General features: G+C 39.8%; 2 protein-coding genes across 2 annotated transcripts in view; one reads left to right on the top strand and one right to left on the bottom strand.

Annotated features, from left to right (window-relative positions):
- FBXL17 (F-box and leucine-rich repeat protein 17) overlaps positions 1 to 19,151 on the bottom strand; it is a 371,620-nt gene extending 352,469 nt beyond the window's left edge. The window contains exon 1 of the mRNA XM_014951456.1: positions 18,428 to 19,151. Coding sequence (XP_014806942.1) covers positions 18,428 to 19,151 — 724 coding nt within the window. The remainder of the gene's footprint in view (positions 1 to 18,427) is intronic.
- FER (fer (fps/fes related) tyrosine kinase) overlaps positions 18,604 to 21,410 on the top strand; it is a 178,899-nt gene continuing 176,092 nt past the window's right edge. Inside the window, exon 1 of the mRNA XM_014951487.1 lies at positions 18,604 to 18,643. The gene's annotated coding sequence lies outside the window, so the exon portion shown is untranslated. The remainder of the gene's footprint in view (positions 18,644 to 21,410) is intronic.

Raw genomic sequence — 21,410 nt, 5'->3', positions numbered from 1 at the left:
GCATATTGTCCTGTGTTGGATAGAAAGGCAATTTTGCTGTAGCTAATCTTTCACACAGCATCATGTATGTTTTATGTGCTCTATAATAACTGCTGCCACTCTGCTGATATTTGCTGGAACTATAATAGAGTTCAAAGGCCCTAACTGAGACCAGGACCCTATTACAACAGCACTGCCAAGGGGCAAAAAAACCTTCAGCCTCTGACCCTGTGAAAATACTGAAATTAAGCACAGTAATAATGTTAAGCACGTCCATGTTAGACATGGACAAGGAAGAATGTTGATTAAAGAATGGAAATATTGCTACCCCTGTTTTGTCCATGGGGTAGAAGTGACAGAGAATTTACATGGTTTATCCAGGACACACACAAAAATTGCAGCACAGACAAATGTAACTTTTTTAGTTAGTAACCTCATGCATTTTCCTTTTTTTCCAGGTTATTTATCAATAGGTGGAATAAGGTTAAAGACAAAATACCAAAGGAATAATAATATTTTGAATTGTAGTGCATTAAACAGGTGTATAACAAATGGATTTGTGAGCATACAAGTGTTCTCACAGGTAAAAAGCAACACTATGATAATACTGCTCTAAAGGGTATTTTGAAAGCCATTCTTTCTGAGATCTTTCTGTGAAGCCTTAGGCTTGATTAGGAACTCCAGAGGAGAGAGCAGACGGAGTAATAGGATAAGAACTGTGATGAACAGGGAGAAAGAGGCACCTAGAGAAAGTGAGGACTCAAAATGGGAATAAAGCACCAAAACTGGATCTGTCATAGACTGGAGGGAAAGCACCAGAAAGAACCAAATTTGCAAAAGGGGCATGAGCTGACAGTAGCTCAATCTCCTTTAGAAATTAGATTAAAATTTATAATTCCTGAATCTTACAGTTCCTGAGCTATCAGCAAATCCTTCATAAATCCTCTTTACTGTCAGTCAATTTCAAGAGACCGTTGCCCCAGCTCAGCTCTGAGCTGTCTAAAGACTTAGCATGAGCCAGGTGAGTATCTGTATGGTGACATACACTTCACAGCTTTGCTTTGGTTTTGGTTTTGTTTTGTTTTGTTCTGTTTTTTTTTTTTTGTTTGTTTTTTAAAAAAAAGCAACCCATAAATGAGGAGGTCACATGCAAAAACATAGCTTAAAGCATTACTGAAGTTTCCTACATAAACTTAATAAATCCATCTTGTGTCTTTGCATTATAATTTGGAAATTTATTTTACACAAGATTTGTTCATCCTCCAGTGTTGTCTAGATAGTCTTGCTCTGGGGAAAAATCAGAATTATATAGAGCAGGATGCTGTATAATCCCTACATTACTTTTGCAGAAGTTGGAAGATGTGCAGTGGTGGATGCAGTAAAAACTAGATGAACAGAAAGGATGGTCTGAAAACTCAGAAGAATAGACTGGTTCCCTAAATAACTGTGTCCCTCGTTCTCTCACTGATATCTTACAGCCAAATCACTTGGACAGAACTTTCTGCAAGTGATCACTGCCTCTCTGTTCCTCTTTCTTGGAACTCCAGACCCTTCCTGCAGTTTGAAAACATTAAGTACCTCCACCTGCAACATAGGCAACAGACTATAATACTGTATAATACTAAACTATCTGAAAAATCAGCTCATGAGTACCCCAAATTGACTGTCAAAAATAGTGGATATTTCCTAATTTATTCTGTCTCAGTTCCCTCTCTGTCAAATTAGAATAATAATTCCTCTTCAGTGCACAGAAGTGCTATGAAGATAAATTAATTGAGATTCATAAAGCACTCAGACACTGAAGTGATGAGTACCACAGAAAAGCCCAGGAGGAGATTAAAAATTCTGTCTTCAGAGCAGAACTTAAAAATGTGGCATGGGACCATACACTGAACAATAACGAAGAAACAAAATGATGAATAGCTACTCATTCAGTAAGCATTATCATTATATTGTGCATGAGTGTGTATGAGACGAGAGTCCTGCAGGGGATGGGTGCTGGAGGTGGGGTGGAAGGTGGACTATACGTGATCAGTTAATTTAAACCAGGCTCATAATGCATGCCAAAAGATGAGGAAATAAAGGTAGGTGGAAATAAAGGTAGGTAGACAATGCAAATTCTGGAAATTCCAACAGTTAAGTACTTGGCTAAATATGTGGCCATTTTTTTTTTTCAGTATAGTTTTAATGTTTAATATGGAAGGGATTAAGACAGATCTACCTACCTTAATTCCTCTCGCTGGCACATGACAGTGGCCATAGTTTTGTTTAATATTACAGCTGATCTCCTAATTCAATAGATTTGTTGCGGTGTTTTTTCTGTCTCTCTCAGCTCATTTTCATACCTCCTTTGAAATGTGTAGGTTCCTACAAGAGACATGCGGGTTTTTTGTAATAGCAATGTATAAAATGAATGCAGTTAAAAGAATCTCAAGAAAAAGTTACTTGTACCAATCTAATATGTTACGTGAATGAAACTGAAAATTTGCTAGCTGAATTATCTGAAGAATATTAATCCTACCTGAGATCAAGTTATGCCTAACTACAGTAGTATCTTTTTCAATTTAAAAACTTTTAGTTAAACAAATAGAAGACTGGTTACAGTGTTTATTAACTATAAAGACTAGATTAAAAATTCACATTTACAGTCGGGCTTTGCCTTAGAAAGTCACCTTTCCCATTCTGTTGACATTGCTCCAATTGTCAGATTTTTTTCATTGCTATGATTCCTGCATCACCCCTTAACAAGTCAATCAGCAAATTCTGCAAGTTTCATAGTGTCCCAGTAACTCATATCCTCTTGCTTCACAGAAAGATTTTAATAAAACGTGCTAAAATTCTTCGACTTGTGTCTCTTTAACAATAAATTTCCTTTTACTTATTATAAAAACATTCTTTAGAGGGAGGAAGATCTTAAGGTCTCTTCAGAGCAAACAGACACAGGGAAGGACTTTTAATTTTTTGTTTCCCAAATTTTTAAAATTTATCTTCAGTTTTGCAGAACACTGCATTTTTTACAAAAAAAAATATAAACCAGGGACATCACTTTTTCCAGGCAGTACTTAACAGTCTTAATATTCTATAATTTCTCATACCTATGAAACAAAAAGCAAATGCAAAGAAGGTTAAATTACTGTTTTATTAGATAAAATAAACTATATTAGTCTTGTAGTTTTATAGATAACTTCATTTAACAATTAAGGCATTGATAAGGTATAAAGTAGATCAAGCTTCAAAGTCGTAAGGTATATTTTCATTTATATATTTGAGGCATCCTTTCTATTTAGATATAGGTTTAAAGGTTACAAGTTAGAAATATTATAAATATTATTATAGACAAAGGGAATTTAATTGATCTGCCTTAAAAAGTGCTTGGAGCTCACAAATGTGAATAGTTACTTAGTATGTATAATGAATACTTTTGCAGTTGACGTCTGGTTGTTGCTGGGTTTAGTCCTCTTCCATTTTTATGTTTTTCCCACATTGACAGGACTCAACATGAACAACAAATATGGCTGTGTCATGGTTTTGACCAAATTGACCAACCAGAACGACAGATGGCCCCTCCCCTCCCCCCCCTAAGGAAAAGAGAGGAGAGGAAGAGGGGGATAAAAAAACTATGAGTTTAGAAAAAGACTAAACTACTTTAATAAAAATATAAATAAATAATGAAATAAGAAAAAAAAAGGAAAGAGAAAAAAAAAGTAAAATAAAATACAAATGTATACAGTATATACAAAACCGTATCAAGCTTCCAGGATGACGATCACGTCACCAGCCGGCGCAGGGGAAGTCCCAGGCCGGACTCGGTGATGGACAGGAGCCGGATTCCAGATCTGGAGTCAGGAACGCTCGGATCGGGATCAAAGGCAGACGAACAGACAGAGTCCTCCTCGGATGTCGGCCATGGAAGGAAAAAAGTTGACCCTTTGATCCCTCAGTTTTTATACTGAGCATGATGCGGATGGGATGGAATACCCTGTTGGTCAGTTTTGGGTCACCTGTCCTGTCCGCTCCTCCCTACAGGTGTGACCCCTCTACGCTTTTCCGCTTCCGACCCTCCAACGGGGCAAATAACAAATTTACCTGACCTTAGTTGTTATAGCAATAAGTATAAGCAGGGGCCTCTCTGCATACCATTCCTTGGTATCATCAGGTCTTATCACTGTGAGAGTGAACAGTTTCTGAACAATATGCTGTTAATTTCAGAGTTTAGTTAGTCAGAAGAGGCCTAGCTAAAAAAGTAAAATTTCTGAACAGAAAATTAGTTCTGTTTTACCTCAAACCAGGACAGGCTGTAAAGTAGGAAGAACAAAATTATAGGTATCAAAACTGTAACAGATTGTATAAGACACGGAAATACAGATAATGGTAAAGTTTAGTAAGTCTGTCTCACTTCACTGGAGAAATGTTTCATTTTTGAAAGATATCAAGCAGTATACCTAATATAAGACAGCATAATAACTCTACCTGAATCACTGGGCACCCTTCCAGAAGTGAGACAGGCATAAGATCAGCTGTAATTTTAAGGCTTGATAGAAGAAAGAATCTGTGTGGAACCAAATGATGAATTGTCTGAACTCATCATCCACACCAAGTACAAACAAATGGGTCTAAGAAGACACCATGTGACAGTATACAGCATGTCATTTAGTGTTCAAGGCACCAATTACCATAAGAGAGTTGGAAGTTCTCATAGTTTTTCTTTGTTGTCCTGCAATGGGTTTTAGATTTCCAAAGAACTTTGAAAATCCTCTGTTCTAGATAAATTTAAATGCTCTAGAGAAGCAGACAGAAATTTCAGCCAGTGGCAGACGTTTGCTAGGAAGCTTCAGGAAGTTACCACACACAATGGATGAGCTTCAGCATGTCTGAATTCTTCAGGAATCTCTCTTGGTCAGTTAAGTGTAACAAAAGGCTTTATCCTTTTAAATATGATTCTGTAGCAACTATTCAGATCTGATTTTTCACCTTGGGTAAAGGGGTAGTGGAGGTTCAAGAGAACTCAGCAGAAACTTAATTTCTAGTATAATGCCAATTGTTGTGGGTTTTAGGCCACAAGCTTCATTGTTCTGTATATTCTGCTATCTGGAAAACAATGAATAAGACATCTGGACAGATATTCTGTCAATTTCTCTTTTGCACCTAAATCTCACTCTCCTGCTGGTTGAAATTACTGGCTTTTTCGAAATGATGAATAAGCCCACTTGCCAAACAAAAAAGCCATCGTGATGAGGTATAGAGCAGGTTTCAAGACAAAAGAATGGAATATTAGAAGTTAAATTGCTTGTCTAAATCATAGAATCATCTAGATTGGAAGGGACTTTTAAGACCATTGAGTCCAACCATTAATCTAGCACTGCCAAAATCACCTCTAAAGCACAACCCTAAGCACAATGCCCACCTGTCTTTTAAATGTTGACTCAAGCACTCCTCTGGGCAGCCTGTTACAATGTGATGCAGCATTCTTAGCTTTCTTTCACCTTCTTAAGGATGATTTCATTAATCCTCCTTAATGTGTGTATAAATATCAGGAGATCAAGTTTTGCTGAAACCTTGTGTTCCTTCAAAATTGAAGAATTCATAGATATGAGTCTCAAAAACAGGCAACTCACCATGTACAGACCCAATTTTTAACTCTGGTTTTATTAGATTTTTAATGGAAAGCCAATTTTAAAAATTCGAATCTACTATGAATTTATAAGCCTTAGTATCCTAGCCCTGTTTAGCAAGCAGTAAATAACTACCATGAAACAAAGAAGTCTAAGTTGCTGAGTCTAGGCTTGTAGAGTCTGTATCACCTCGCCAAACTGTTGAAGCAGCCTTAACAGAGGGAACAAGCACGAAGAGGCACAATGCCAGATATTTACTCTCACCTCAAAAAATCTGAACAGCAGGTCAAATGAAATAGGAGGGGGAAGTTCAGAGTGCCAGTGCCCTTGTTTCTCTAGTCCTGAATAAAATCAAAATTACTTCATATAACTCAGTCCTCTTGTCTACTAGTACATTTGAGCAATTCTTCAAAGTTGTAGTTTGATTGTGTGAAACGTAGAGCAATGATACTCACTTTTTTTTTTTTAAATACATAATTTTAAGATAGATATAAAATTGCTTGGTTAGAATTCCTATATGGGAGGTTCTTGTACAGCAGGTTACAAGACTAAGCATTTTACACTGGTGAAACAGGACATACATAATATGTTTCATAGCACAATTTCTTCCAAACATTTCTAATGCTTACAAAAGCTGTCAGAAGACACAGCAGCTCATTCATATGATGGTTCCGTGGAACTGTGCACCGATTATATGTTTATTCCAATAGGATGCATTGCTTCATAGAGACCAACAAGGGCAGTTACTTAAATTTGTCAGATAACAGGTGGTATCCAAGGAAAAATTCCATAATTTGATTTCTGAAGTGTAACATGAGGTATATTGTCCTGAATTTATCAATCAAAGAAATACATATTTTGCAAACACACATCTAGAAAACCAATACAAATTCTGATAACAATGGATGAAAAGCACTTTCTTTAAAAAAAAAACCCCAAACAAATACAGGGGTAACAGGAAATCTAAAAATCCTCTAGTCATCTTAAAATACTGTTAGTTACAGAAAAACAGTCAACTAATAATATCACTAGAGCGCAAGCAAAATAAAATAATCGGTGAGCATTTAGTACAAATATCAAGCTTGGAAGCAGCAAAGCAAAAGGTAAAAAAATCCAGTTAAGTGCAGAAAAGAGATTTCCATAGAATGATACTTTCATGATATGTCAGTGGCTGGAAAAGCTATATCAGCAAAAAAACCCTAGCATAGTTCTGGGTATGTTATGCCATCAGGGCACCAGCCTGCGTGGCCAAACAGCAAATAAATTACAGCAGGAAAATACTTTGTATCATTGACACTTATTAATTCTTTGTTCTTCCTTACATTTCCAATTTAATTTAAAATACTCTTCTTTTGTATCAGAATATGATATTCCTTGCTGGAATTGGCTGTGTGAGAAACAAGAAGAGTTCTTCTTATCTTCAGGGATAAGAGGAATAAGATGAGTATGAAATGAAATTGTATCAAAGATTTTGAAAGTGACATTTTGTCTGTAATATATTTCTATGCTCTAGTGCAAAAGTCAAAGGGGCATACTGCCGCAGGGTATGATTTTTAAAATGGGGCACAACAATTTGGCCTGACAGCTTATTGTCATTAAAGGATCCCCAAAACTTTTTCAAGACATTTCAGTATTTAAAACCATACTAACCAGTTTCAAATCGTGAATGCTTATTAAAAGCAGATATTCTTCACAATTTTGAATACACCTCTGCAAATTCTTCACTTCTTTTCTTGAAGCGTTACTGCTATGTGTAAATCAACTGTTTATTTTGTTTAGAAAGAACCATATGCAAGAATGGACTAACTAATTCGTAACTGCAAACTTCATTCCCTCAGATGTAGCATGAGAAAGACTTCTGGAATCAGATTCTACTCTGTTAAAATGAACTTTTCAGCTTGCTCACCAGTGAGACTGAATATCCATTCTCTTTGGAAGCCAATTTGTGAGAAGTAAGTGATGAGATTCAGGATAAAGGCAATGAAGGATTTATTCCCGGATTTGACATAGCTACATCTCTAAGCTATCAGGTGAATTTAGATTTAGGGATGGATATGACTCTGTAGCTTACAGCAAAGTTATACCAGATTCTCTGTAGTGCCATCCTGTAACAGCTGGCCATAAGCAGATTTGAAACTGGACTATTAAATATTCATATAGCATTTCAAGATGAATGTGAGAAACATTTTTAGATACTGCTATTGTTTTAAAGAGTGGGGAAAAAACCCAGAAAAGACACAGCTACTCCTGCTTATATCTAAAGTTACAAAATTATTTCTATTCTGCATGAAAAACAGGATTGCAGGGAAGCGAAGAACTTAGTGAACTCAGTAAAATTTTGTTTACTTGCATACATACACCTATCTTAAAATAAATTCATTAAAGTTGCCACATCAAGTACTCTAATGAACCAGGACCAGAGCCAGTACTGTTTCACATCTTCATCTATGACATAGGTAGTGGGATCAAGAGCACCCTCAGCAAGTTTGCAGATAACACCAAGCTGAGACGACACCAAGCAGCTGACACCCCTGAAGGATGGGATGCCATCCAGAGGGATGAGCAAGCTTGAGAAGTGGGCCCACGTGAACCTCATGAGGTTCAAGAAGGCCAAGTATAAGGTCCTGTGCATGGGTTGGGCAAACCCCCAGTATCAATACAAGCTGGGGGATGAAGGGATTGACAGTGGCCCTGAGGAGAAGGAATTGGAGGTACTGCTGGATGGAAAGCTGGACATGAGCCAGCAACGTGTGCTTGCAGCCCAGAAAGCCAACTGCATGCTGGGCTGTATCAAAAGAAGCATGGCTAGCAGGTTGAGGGAGGTGACTTTGTCCCTCTACTCCACTCTGATGAGACCTCACCTGGAGTACTGCATCCAGCTCTGGAGTCCTCAGTACAAGAAAGACATGAACCAGTTAGAGTGGGTCCAGAGGAGGGCCACAAAAATGGTAGGAGTTGGGGTTGTTCAGCCTGGCGAAGAATAGTCTCTGAGGACACCTTATTGTGGCCTTTCAGTACTTATAAGGGGCCTCTGAGAAAAATGGGGACTGACTTTTTATTAGGGCCTGTAGTGACAGAACAAGGTGTAATGGGTTTAAACTTAAAAAATGGGTAATTTACAGAAAACATGCCATTGGAAATCTTGTGTTGCAAACTTTATTTTAAGATCCTTTTAGTGTTCCGTAATAAGTAAACTCACCATAACTCAGAAAGATCAGTCTTACTACATTTCACTCTTTTTGAGGTTAGGCACCATGTTGCATTTATATTTTATATAAAAGGAAATTTAAATGAAACAAACAGAATGTGTCTTTAAATGTGCTAGCCCAATTATCTAAAAGGATCATAATAAATCAGATCAAAACAATATTTCCTACAGTTGAAAAAGATTATTTTTTAGCTAAGCACTAACACTGTTCCAGATATTGAATATAAACTAGCCAAGCAAATTCTGTAATTTGATATTTAACAGTAAGTGAGGAATGCTGAGAAGCTACATGCATTTTATTCTCTGCATTTACATCAACAATTTTAGTGCAGTTTCTACTTAAATGGTATCAACATAATACTAGAACATCAATTAGAGGGGGGAAAAATCCCATGTTTTACGAGAAACACTATTTATGATTACATACAATATGAATAAGGAGTGAACATTTATGAAACAAAGCAAACTATTTTGATAAACTTTTCCTTTAAAATATCCTTTGCTGACTTCATTATTTGAATAATGACATTGAATCAAGTCAGAAGCCTGTCTTATCCTGCTCTGGATTCTAGGGGGCACAATTGATTTACTGTAGCTGATTAGACAAGGGCAAAAAAGTAAAAACCACTAATCAATTCGTTACGGCTTCACCTGCAGGTGTTCAAAGCTGGAAGATGGATATCTGCCTGTTTTTCATTTGGTGTATATTGCTGCAAGCTGTGGAATTCATAGTGTTGGCTGTCGGATGTGCTCCCACTCCATCGATGTCGATATACATTGGCTTAAATATGCAGGGTATCAGTACCTTACAGAAAAAGCTTCCCGCTACGTGGAATAATGATCACTGTTGCATAAAACTCCTGCTTACAAATGCTACTGCTGGTTTCAGTGTGATTCACGGACCAAAGGTCTCATGAAAACGTGTGTGTATGCACTCACCCTTAAAAGATTGTGTAGGCCTGCCAGGGGCTATCTAAACTGTATAAACGAGGTACAATCTGCTAAGTACTCATTGGATGTCCAGTGGCACAACATGTTAGATATTCTAGGAAGCACCAGCTTAATTTCCAGGGCTATGAGATAATCAACTTGCTGTAATTTTACTAATAGCATGTAGCAGTAGTAGCACTGTGTTGTGTCCAGTTCTGGGCCCCACAATTCAAGGAGAGGGTCCAGTGGAGGGCTACAACAACGATCAGGGGAATGGAGTGCCTCTCCTATGAGGAAAGGCTGAGAGACCTGTGTCTGTTTGGTCTGCAGAAGAGACAACTGAGAGGGGAGGTACCAATGCTTATGAATATGTAAAGAGCAGGTGTCAAGAGGATGGGGTCAGGCTCTTCTCAGTGGTGCCCAGTGACAGGACAAGGGGCAATGGACAAAAGCTACAACACAGGAAATTCCATCTCAACATGAAGAAAAGCTTCTTTACTTTGAGGATGCCAGAGCACTGGAACAGGCTGCCCAGAGAGGTTGTGGAGTCTTTCTCTGGAGATACTCAAAACACATCTAGATGCATTCATGTCCAACCTGCTCTAGGTGAACCCGCTTTGGCTGGGGGGGTTGGACAAGATGATCTCCAAAGGTCCCTTCCAGCAATTCTGTGACTCTGTGAAGGGTTTGTGTTAAAATCTGAGATCCCTTCTCTCTCTTCAACCATCCCCTCCCGCCCCTCCTTCCCCAATTCACTTTCTGAGAGAATCTACTTGTTAATGTATGTATGTTTATTCACAGAGTTTACTAGCTGGTCTTTCTAGGCCAGGATGTGTGAGCCAGCCTTTATATAGTTGGAAGAGGTCTGGGATGGACTCTGAAAGACAGAAAATGTGTGGCAGGTAGCTCTTTGCACACCATTTTTGGGCTGTGTAATACCTAAAAGACAATTTTAGTTGTGAAATACACTCTGTTTCAAGAAATGTAATGAAGTGTAAAGTATCCCAGGGGACTGAGCTCCAGAAATCTAAAACTGTTTCTGATAAGAAGAAATGCAGTTTAAGAGACCTTCTAAAGAAAGTTCCTGTGTCTCTCCATAAAAGCTTCAAAGTAAATAATGACTAAATTGACATTTTTTCCCTTGGGAACTCAAGTGTTGTATCTTTCTAAATTCTCCTGCTTGGTAGTTTGCAATGACATGGTGTTTCTCCAGCTACTCTTACTAATAGGGACTGAAAAATATTACCAGACAGGACAGTTCTGTTATGAAAGTCTTTTCATAAGGGATTTTAATAAGATGTTCTTGACATAAGGGAAACAACAATACTCTGACTCTTTACTTGAGCTCTATTTAGGTAGCAAAACCAAAATATTAAAATACGGGGCAACTTAAACCCCGCTCAGAAAAAAACCCTCTGAAGTATGAAAAATGAGAATGTAAGGCAAAGATTTATACAGACTTTATTACTGAAATTACCCTTGGCACCAGACAAAGGTTAAAATAAAAGGTAGAGTAATCTAATTCCAGAAACCAGGTGTGTGAAACTTGTTTGTTAGATCTAGGGAGAGATTTAGAGGAAGAGTTACACCTGGTGGTGCACTAGCTCCAAAAAACACCTCACTTCATCATTTTCCTATAAAGATGTCAAGTCACTTAACCAGCTATGGTGCTGCGGATACCAATTTATACACACTCTTCATCCTAAAAGTTTTTCTTTAAAGGAAGAACACCCAAGAAATATGCAATATTATAAACTCTCCCTTCTGTTTCCTGTCTGTCTTCTTGGGGATTTTCAAGTTAATCAAGATGCTGACCTTTATCTTCTGCTGCTGCTTACATTTTCAAAAGACTACTGTCCTTCAGTAGGTATAATCATAACCTGCTCAGATGGATTAAATCATCAACCTGTTCTGAAAAACATGCTGATGTCTCAAGGCAAGGGATCAACTTCTAGGTCATGGATTAACAAGTCCTGTCTTAAAGATTTTTTTGTTTGTTTGCAGGATTTTATTTAGGCTTATCAGTTTTGTTCACGATGTAATCCTATCAATAGTTGTGTCAGCACAACCTAGAGTAGTAGCATATTGCAGTATGGGAGAAGGAATTGTAGGAGAGAGGCAGGAATACTTTAAGCTGGAATTTGTCCTCAAGGCGGTTTGTTTTTTTTTTAAATGCCCTGACAACTGTTTCATACAAATGTATGCACAGTGAAGGCCGTGATTTATCTAAGAATACAAAGTGGCTCAGCATGTGGATTACACTATTGTCTTCTCCTCAGGGCAGATAATGCAGTAACCAAATATGCTGAAAAGAGGTGAATTTCCTCTCCCAGGCTTGGAGGGCTAGTATGATGGCACCAAGAAGCCTGCTGCTTCAGTATTTGTACTCTTTAGTGGTAATAGTAGACTGAGGTATTGCCACACTAATCCCCTATCCCAGACTGCTTATACCTAGCCTTCTTGGCTGAGTTGTGCTGGCCTAACTATAATTGTCTGTCTGTGGTGTTAATCAGAAAGGGAACACCTATGGTTTAAAAAAGCATAACGAGACTTCTATAAAGGCATTATGTATATTTAAAAGCAATAGCAAGACTATTAAACTGGGTCATCTCCCTTATCTACTTTGCAGAACAGTTCCACAAACACTTCTGGGATCATCAGTGAGGGAATGACATGCTGAAGACTGAGGAGGGGAATATGTGGTAGTGGAAGGGTGGCAAAGGGAGCAATACAGACTTGGGGTATCCAAAGATTTCACACCGTGAATCTACAGTCTGAGAGAAAATACCAGCAGAAAGCTCAGTGTGCTTTTACTGAAGTACACCAACATACAGCTGTCACACCTTCTTGCAGATGGAAAATTAATTTGCCTTAACACTGCTGAACTCTTTTAAAGTGGCTTCAGTATTGTGTGAATAGTAAACATTCACACCTTTCTCCAATTCAGGTAAGTAAGCAGCAAGACATTAATGCTGTGACTTTCAGAGAGAGACATTTAGCTGAGACATTATCATTCCTCAGGCTGAAGAGTAATAAGTAGCTCTTCAGTCAGCAACTAAAGGCGAATTTGAAACAAATTTTCACAGAAGATTGCACTTTTTTTACTAGTTGGGAGTGTAATATTGTGGATTAGCAATGCTTGCGCCATAGAGCTAGAGGCAGGAAAATGAAAACCGTATGTCAGTCTATAATGCCATCTGATGCGTAGGATAAAACTGGGGCTTGTCATATTAGGAATGGCAGCTCAGTGTTTCTAATGACTTTGCATAAAGTCTGTAATAGTTTTTGAAATTGGACTAAGTGCTCAGAAACTTTTCTATGGGACTTCCATCCCCTCCCTTATCACAAGTTGATGCAGTAAGTCATTCAGATCCCACACTTCAATTACAGTGAGTCTGTTTCAGTACCTGAGCAGTGCATCTATAACCACCTATAAAGTTGTACCCTATGACTAATTAATTATAACAGAAGTAAATTTATCAGGAATTTAAATACTCTTAGGAAATCAGAGATTCGAATGCTTGTCCTTAGCTTTGGATTATGAGTGTCTTCTCCATTATAAGCTTGTTTTTAATATTCAGGCATTTGCAAGGATCAGTCCCTCCTTTAAGAATGAAAAGCAATAGGACAAGAGGAAATGGCTTCCAGTTGCGCCAGAGGAGGTTTAGATTGGATATTAGGAAAAATTTCTTCACTGAATGGGTTATCAAACATTGGAATAGGCTGCCCAGGGAAGTGGTGGAATTGCCATCTCTGGAGGTATTTAAAAGATGGATAGATGTGGTGTTCAGGGTCATGGTTTAGTGGTGGTTTTGGCAGTGTAAGGTCAATGGTTGGACTTGATGATCTTAAAGGTCCCTTCTAACCAAGACAATTCTATGATTCTATGAAACCATGACTTGAATTCCCTCACATCATTAGTAATCTTTCCTTATGTCTGCTGAGTTTAAATTCATTATTTTAAAATTAATCAGAACTTACTGGCTTCTTTTACTTTTCTAAGAAGTTCTGGGCCAGATTCCAGCTTGCACAGAGCTGAGAAACAAACTGTGTATGTGCAACATGTACATGCACCTGCCTATTTGTATATGTATACACATATATGTATGTGCATATATATAAATATATATTTATATATGGAAAGACTGACAAATATGCTTCCTTCTGTTAATCCCACCATCTTTTATTTAGCCATCATACCCTAGAGAGGCAATTTTTCAAAGTAATGTATACAGGGATAGAAAAGAAATGGCAGGTGCTAGAATTTGGGAATGCTTATTTGCACCTCACCTTATGATTGGGAAAACCCCATCAGGTTATTCTAAGGAAATCTCCAGGCACTTTAAGCACAAAATGTGCAGTTTTTAAACAGCAAAACGTAGATTTGAAAAGGGTCTGAACACAGCACTAGTCAGATCATGGTGTTGTCATAGCAACAGACATTGAAATTCAAAATATGAAGTACAAAATGGGGGTGGGAGAAAAAGAAGAGTAGAGAAGAGAAAAATAGCAAGTAAAAATGAAAATCTGTAAAAATTATATGAAAATTGGATTTCCATAGCCAATAATAGAACAACTAAAATTTTCTTATTCTGCATAGTATTGTTTGCATTTTTTAACATTTTCCATACAAAAATTTGAAAATGCTGTATAAATATTAACAATATAGGCCTTCTAACATCCCTCAAGGAAGCTATTGATGTTGCTAGTTATAGATAGAAATACTGAGGCAGAGAGTGCTTTCCCTAAGTAGAATGTCTATGGCAGAGGTTAAGAGAGAGTTCAGCTGTTCCCTCAGATCTGTATTCACATGCTCTTTATTTCATTGCTTTAACATGCCTGAGTTTTATGGTGTTATTACCTAGATAATAGACAGAATCAGATAGATAATGAAGAACCAGAATGATTTTCATAATAGCGGTAGTAACAGTATTCTGTTTCTGACACAAAACCTCCAGTGTTTTAATACTGAGTTTGTGTAGTTATTTAGACTTTTTAGTGTCTTTACACTATTTCTTTACAATAGTAGTGATAGTAAATAGGAAAAGAATGAGTAAAATGGTACACTGCATTTTTTCCCAAAGATGTACAATAGTTCAGAAAAAGATATTCATGCCTAACTCATCAAAGAACTGCAGCAAATCTGACTCAACAGGAAGGAATTAATATACCCATGTTAAGAATCAAAGAAACATATTGTTGGTCAAAAGCCTGAGATTACTGGGGACTTTTTTCTCAATTTGTTATTTTTATCCCTCATAGACATCTCCTTGCAATCTTTTATTCTGAGTATACCTCTATAATAACTTCTCTGTATTACTGACTTGTGTATAATAGAATTCTCTAGTATATCCAGGAGATTTTTTTTATGTTGGATTTTGCAATCCGTTTTACTCTAGCATTTTGAAGGAGTGATAATGAGGAACTTTTCGTCTCTCTCTTTCTTACATTTATATTTCCCCTCCAGGCGTGTAATTTAATTTAAAGTTGTTATCATTCTTGAAGTAATATAATGCTACAGTATTTGTCCCCTAAGAATAATGTTAAGGTTTTTCAACATGAGTATCAGCAGCATGGAGCAGATAACTTGCATGTCACATCCAGGAATTTTAGGCAATGAGCCATAAGCAAAGAAATCAGATAAGGGTAGAAAAGAAGCATTCAAAATTAGGAAAATGTCCTAACAAAATTATAGACTGGCAGTGTAGAAGAAGAGTTGCAGCAAACAGAAGAACAAAAAGAAAACGATTCTTGAAACCTAGAGCTTAACTGAACTAGACAAGAGTTTTGCTATTTAAGGAGCAAACCCTCTGCTATTTCTAGGGTCCCAGTGGTGGCACATAGAAAATGATAGAAAGACTGAAAATTCTCTGGTAGTTGGGAACCCAGCAGAAATTGAAATACCAGCTTACAAGACATGAGTCACATGAGAAGACAGACCCAGGACACTAAACTGATTTTTTGGGGTATTTTTACTAGACAGCTGCTATAGCTTCAGCTGGTTGAGGCATAAAACGCTTTGCCTGGTAGGTGTTGAGGTGTCGTACCACAGAACTCGGCATGTGTCCAGGTGCTTGCCGAGTTTCTGGAGAGGCAATTTTGCAATAAGATCTGAGACAATGATTCAACACCATTGTTGTCCAAACCAGCAGGTTTAAAGTAGTGATGTTGATTAGCTTTGGTTTAGCATGAAGCTGTAGATTTAATGTGTAGGATTTAACATGTAGGAGCAAAAAGGAGAGGCTGGAAGAAAACATGTCCATGGATTGGCAGAATGTACTGGAGCAAAACCACATTAATTTTCTTGATCCTTTTTGTCTCCTTTGGGTACTTTTAGGACTCGGCTTTTCCACTTCTGGAGTTAGACGGTGTGCCCTGGGTCAGGCAGAGGAAATCACGTATGAGGCTGAGTGGAGGAATGTGTGCAGAACCAGAAGACTGGGATAGGGAAGAGAGAAAAGTATTAGCATCTGCAGCCTGGTACAAATAAAGTTGTTAAATTGGCTTTCGGTTGCAAGTGCTAATATACTTTTAAAGCTTTTCATATTCAATTAATAATTGCACTTTCTAAATAAAATTAACAATTTGATTTAAGAATAGTTTGCACTGCAGTGACTACAGTACAGACCAACTTTTCTCATCTTTATTTAACAAGTTTCTGAAAGATTTGGAAAAAAACTTACTATACAAAAGAACAAGGAATCTATTCTTCAGAAGTCAAACAGATTCTTCAGCAAAGTTTAAAAATTTCTAATCAGAAAACTAATGAGGAGAGATTTTTCTACCCTCATACCACTGTCTACCAGTTTTCATCATGTTCAAGGGCCTCAATGCCAGCTAGATTACCATACCGTAGACATAATCATAAAAGATCTTCTTCAGGCATGTGAGCAGCTTGACTGACAAGATATCTGCCCAGTTAAATAGGCTATGTTTGAATATAGTTGAATCAAGACTGAATCAGTGCACTTGCATTTTCCATAAAACCTTGCCATTGATGATTTCTTACACTGAATTCAGTATTTACATCTAAATTAATATTTTAACCCCAAATACCACATTGTTGAAAAGTATCCAAATGTAAATTACATCTTAAAACCCCATTTTCTACCCCAATTAAAAAGCTTTTGAGTTTTCTCTCTGTTGTGCATGAGTATTATGCAAACTTACTTCTAATTGTATATAGGTCTCAACTTGCCTTGAGTTACATATGGATGAGGTACAGAAAAAAGTAATTCTTTCTCATTCAATAAACAGGTAAATAGAGGAAATTATTTCTATATGATGTTTTGGAAGAAAAAGGCATAAATGGCTTAAACAGGGATAAAAAACTGCACCCAGCAAAGTTTCACCAGTGCTTTTTAAACAGTCTGGTTTAAAAGAAAATTCTGGCTTAAGAAGCTGTGGATTGGAATATGATTGCTCTGCGCACATCCTGTTTTTTAGACTCCTTCCTAAATGCCAGCAACTGGCAACCCCTTGAGAAAGGATATTTGTCTGTAACTCTAATCTAACCCGCTATGGAGTTCTTATGTTCTTCTGCATGCGTGAAATGCATTGTGGTATCAGACTTTGTTATTGCCACTTAATTAAAATTAATTTTTCATTTGTTTTAAACACAATCTGTTGCAAAAGGGTGGGAAAGTAACGGAAGATTGGCGAGGAGGACTGTAAACACGCTCAAGTGACTCGCATGTGGGGTGCTGGAAAACGCATATATTACACTAAATGTTGCTTAGTTTTGTGTGCTCAACAAGTAGAACATCTGCACTTGGATAACATAGGCCTGGGAGGGACTCAGGGCACCTTATCAAACACGCCTGAGATTCCTGCCCTGCTGATGAAGAGATCAAAGCACAGTGGAAAGCTCTGCCTGCCTGAATCCTTGAAATACAGCCCCAAACAGCAAGTGGGAGCTCCCTCGCTCCCCCACTCCCTTGCTAACGAGGACTCTCTTGCTAATTAGAACTCTCGTTCTATGGTGCCTGCGTCCCCTGCTTGCCTGCCCCTGCCTGGGTGCTGCTTCAGAGGTTCCCCATTCCAGTATTGAGGTATTGACATTAAATTGTTCTTTGCCCTTAATCCGTGGTTTTGTGGTTGTTCCTGTGTCCTGTCTGCATCGGCTCACACATAAAGCAATATACAACACTTTAATATCCACAAATTTTCCCTAAACCTGTGAAGTTAGTGTCACAATAACAGCTCCCCCCCGCTTTTTTTTTTCTTGTTTTCTTTTTTCTTTCTTTATCTGATGTTCCTTTTTTCATCTTTTCTTCTTTTGTGCTGCTTGTTACCTCTTCCTGACGCTGTGTTGGCGAGCTAACAAAACACCAGACTCCTCGTCTGTCTCTCCATAAACTGTGATGCCCGGGACTTATTTTCTATGGATTTGCCATGTTTTAGTCTTTTGCATTTCTTTGATCAAGTAATAAACGGCACAGAAATGACACAAATACTTTAAAACCCGGTGTACATTGTACCGCAGTGCCGCAATTACACAAATGTGCCTTGCCCGATATTAAACCTTGAATCTAAGCTCCTGTGCCCATTCTCCCCAAACCCAAGGCATTTCAGGGCGTGTCTTTTAGAACAGGACGTTGTGAGGAAAATGGTTGCTAGGAAACGGACGCACGGCGCGCCGGGGGCGGGGCGGGGCGGGGCAGCCCCGCCCTCCTCCCCGGAGCGCCACGGCTCCCACCCAATCGCGGCCTCCTTCCTCGCCGCGGGGCGGCAGCGGTGGCCCATCTTCCCTTGCTGACTGGCCGCCAGCGGCGGCGCGTCACCCGAAGAGGCGGGGAGCGCCCGGATTGGCTGGGCGGGAGAGGGGGGAGCCCGGCGCTGATTGGCCCGCGCTGGTCACGTGCCGCTGGTGGGGCCGTGACGCCCGCGGTGGCGGAGGGGCTCGGCTTGTCAGGTAGGAAGGTGCCGTGCGCGGCGCCGCCGCCTCCGCTGGTGCCCGCGCCTCGGGAGCGGCCCCGGGGCCGGGGGGCGGCCGCCCTCCCCTCCCTTGCCGTGTTCCGCCCGCCCAGTGGGCAGCCGGTGCAGGGGGGCGGGTAGGCCCCGCGTCGGGATTTACCTGCGGCAGGGCAGGGCGGGGCGGGGCGGGGCGGGCACCGGCGGCGCTCGCGCTTTCCTCTGAGGGGGCGGCAGCGGCGGCGGCGGCGGCATCGGCATCCGGTCTCTCCCTGACGGGGAGACGTCAGGGGCGCCTCTCGGCCGGCGGCGGCTCCGCCCCGGCGGGGCAGGCAGGGCGGCGAGAGGGGATCCCCGCCCCCGGGGCTGCTGGCGGGCCGGGGGCGCGGGGCCCTGCGTGGGGCGCGGGGGCGGAGGGAGGAGAAGGGCTGACTCGGGCTGGGGCCTGCGGCGCCTCTCCCCGCCGGTGCCCGGCGTGCCTGGTCCCTGCCGGTGCCCCGCTGCGCCATGGAGAACGGGAGGATGCGCCGGCCGCCGCTGGAAACTTTGTGATGTGTGACACCCCCTAACCCGCCCCAATAAATGCGGCCCCCGGGTGTTGGGGTCCCCCATCCCGCCCCTGTGACAATGCTACACGGTTTAGCGACATTTTTGATTTACACGTTATATTTAGAGCCTGCATAGACAGGGCCTTCTTAGTGCTACTGCCCCGGCCTTTTTCAGTTGTGTTTTTATGCTTTGTGAGTTTGGTATCTGCGGGGATCCTAAATGCTCGCAAATTTGGTATTGGAGGGCAAATATATATAAGGGCATTTAACATCCCTTTTCATGTTGGAGTGTGTTTCTATTTTGTTCGAGTTTACATGAGCATGCACCCTTGGAAGTACACATCCTATTGAACACCTAGGGTTTGGTTCTGCTTTTAAACACGCCAACTTGCCTTGTGTTTGCAAGAAGGCAGCAGTGCTTTCCAAGTGGTTGACATAACTTTTCCCCACTTTGTAAATGGATGTGCACAAAGTGACTTTGATGCTCTGCTGTGTTTTAATGCAGCTTCTTTTAACAAGTTGCAGTGTAAGAAAAAGCTAGGTGACATCAGAAACTTTTTGACCAAAAGAATTAACTGGGTATTATTTTCAGTTAATTGTACCTACTACATAGTATGCAATAAAGAGATGACTGATACAGTTTATTACATGTATGTGCTAGTCTTTGGAAGATTCAAGGAGGTGGAACGTTCATTCTTCTGATCCACTCACAGTCAAAGCAAATTGGATATATGAGGTTGAGTTAGAGTAATGATTATTGTTGGTGATACAAATGTATGTTCTCTTCTTTTACAATTTCCTTTTTAATGTGTTGAAGCAAATTGTCAGTAGAATGTTAACCCCAGAATAGTTGATCTTGGGGATATCTCTTTGAAGGAGAAGATCAAGTCTTATATGTACAAGGTCACTTTTTAACTGAGTAAAAGCTCTTTTAACCATCACCAAGATCTTTTCCTGCTTTCCTACAACTGTAACTTCATGTCACAACTGAATCTTTCAAGGGAAGGTTCTTCTTTGGTTGGTATTTGGATTGCCAGTGTTTAAAGTGGTGATGAGGAAGTCATTCTGAGGAGGCACTCGAAAGTAAAGACAGGCTGAAGAGAGGGCCGGAAGGATTTTATAGTAGAATGATACAAAGGGAATTAAGACACGTCTTCATTAAGACAGTGGGAGAGGTAATGTGCTTCACTGGAATAGAGAGGTTTAACACAAGGAAGCAAGATTAAGCTACGTTGGGGTTGCACGGCGGTTAGGTAACATAGTCTGTATTTCCATACTTAAAAATGTTCAGAGTTCAGTTCTTCGTGCGGTGGAGAGGAAAGGTGCTTTAGTGATAGGAAGTAGGTTTATGCTAGGCAGGAGTCTGGTGCAAGCGTCTGGCGGTCGTCTCGCGTTGTCCATGGGGAGACCCCCTTCTCTCTGCCCGGATTCCCCCCTCCGCTCGCTGCTGCTTCTCCATCTTCTTGCATCTGGGAAGCAGCGGGTGAGGGAAGGTATGTTGCCGTGTCAGCCTGAAGGCGGAGGGAGCTGGCGTCGAGCCCGGAGTTGCTCCATAGAAGGAGATGGGCTAGCAGCATGAGGTCATCACTTCACAGGGAGGAGTTTTTTTGCAGTGTGTGGGAAGTGGGTCTAGGAAAAGGAAAGGGGATTCTTTTGCTTGGTGGGGAGGAGGAGGCGCAGCAGGAGAAGACAGGAAAGCCAAAGTTCATTCCAGCAGGAAGTAAACTGTATATATGCTCCTATCTTAAGATAAAAGTGTCCACTTAGTACTGTCTTAATTATAGTGTTGATGTGTTTGACTTATAAAAATGGATTTTGAAAACTTAGTGAAGAGGTTTATTGTACAGCAGAGATGGTCTTGGAATTGTTGTTGAGTATTCACCATTTTATTATTGAGTTAAAGGGTTTAAAATACTGCACATGTAAATATGCAGCAAGTTTCTGCTGTATAGCATTTGCATTAGGTAAATGTAGCATTTCTTTGGAAAGATTTGTGTTTGAAACTTTCTTTAGTAGTGAATCAGTAGAATTTGTGGCTTTGTTTCCAGGGTTTGAGAGAAGATACTTACCTCTCTTTTTAAGACATACGTGCGTGATCACGTACAGTGCATAGGGAGTTTTGGAAATGGTTCTTAAAAAGCAGCAAGGGTGCTTCCAGAATGTACTTTTTTTGTGGTTGTGTTTTCTTTTCCGTGTTTTTTGTTTTTTTTTTTTTTTTTT

This window comes from Calidris pugnax, unplaced genomic scaffold (genome assembly GCF_001431845.1).
Source record: "Calidris pugnax isolate Ruff unplaced genomic scaffold, ASM143184v1 scaffold148, whole genome shotgun sequence".
Taxonomy (NCBI): domain Eukaryota; kingdom Metazoa; phylum Chordata; class Aves; order Charadriiformes; family Scolopacidae; genus Calidris; species Calidris pugnax.
This window is presented reverse-complemented; position numbering and strand designations above follow the sequence as displayed.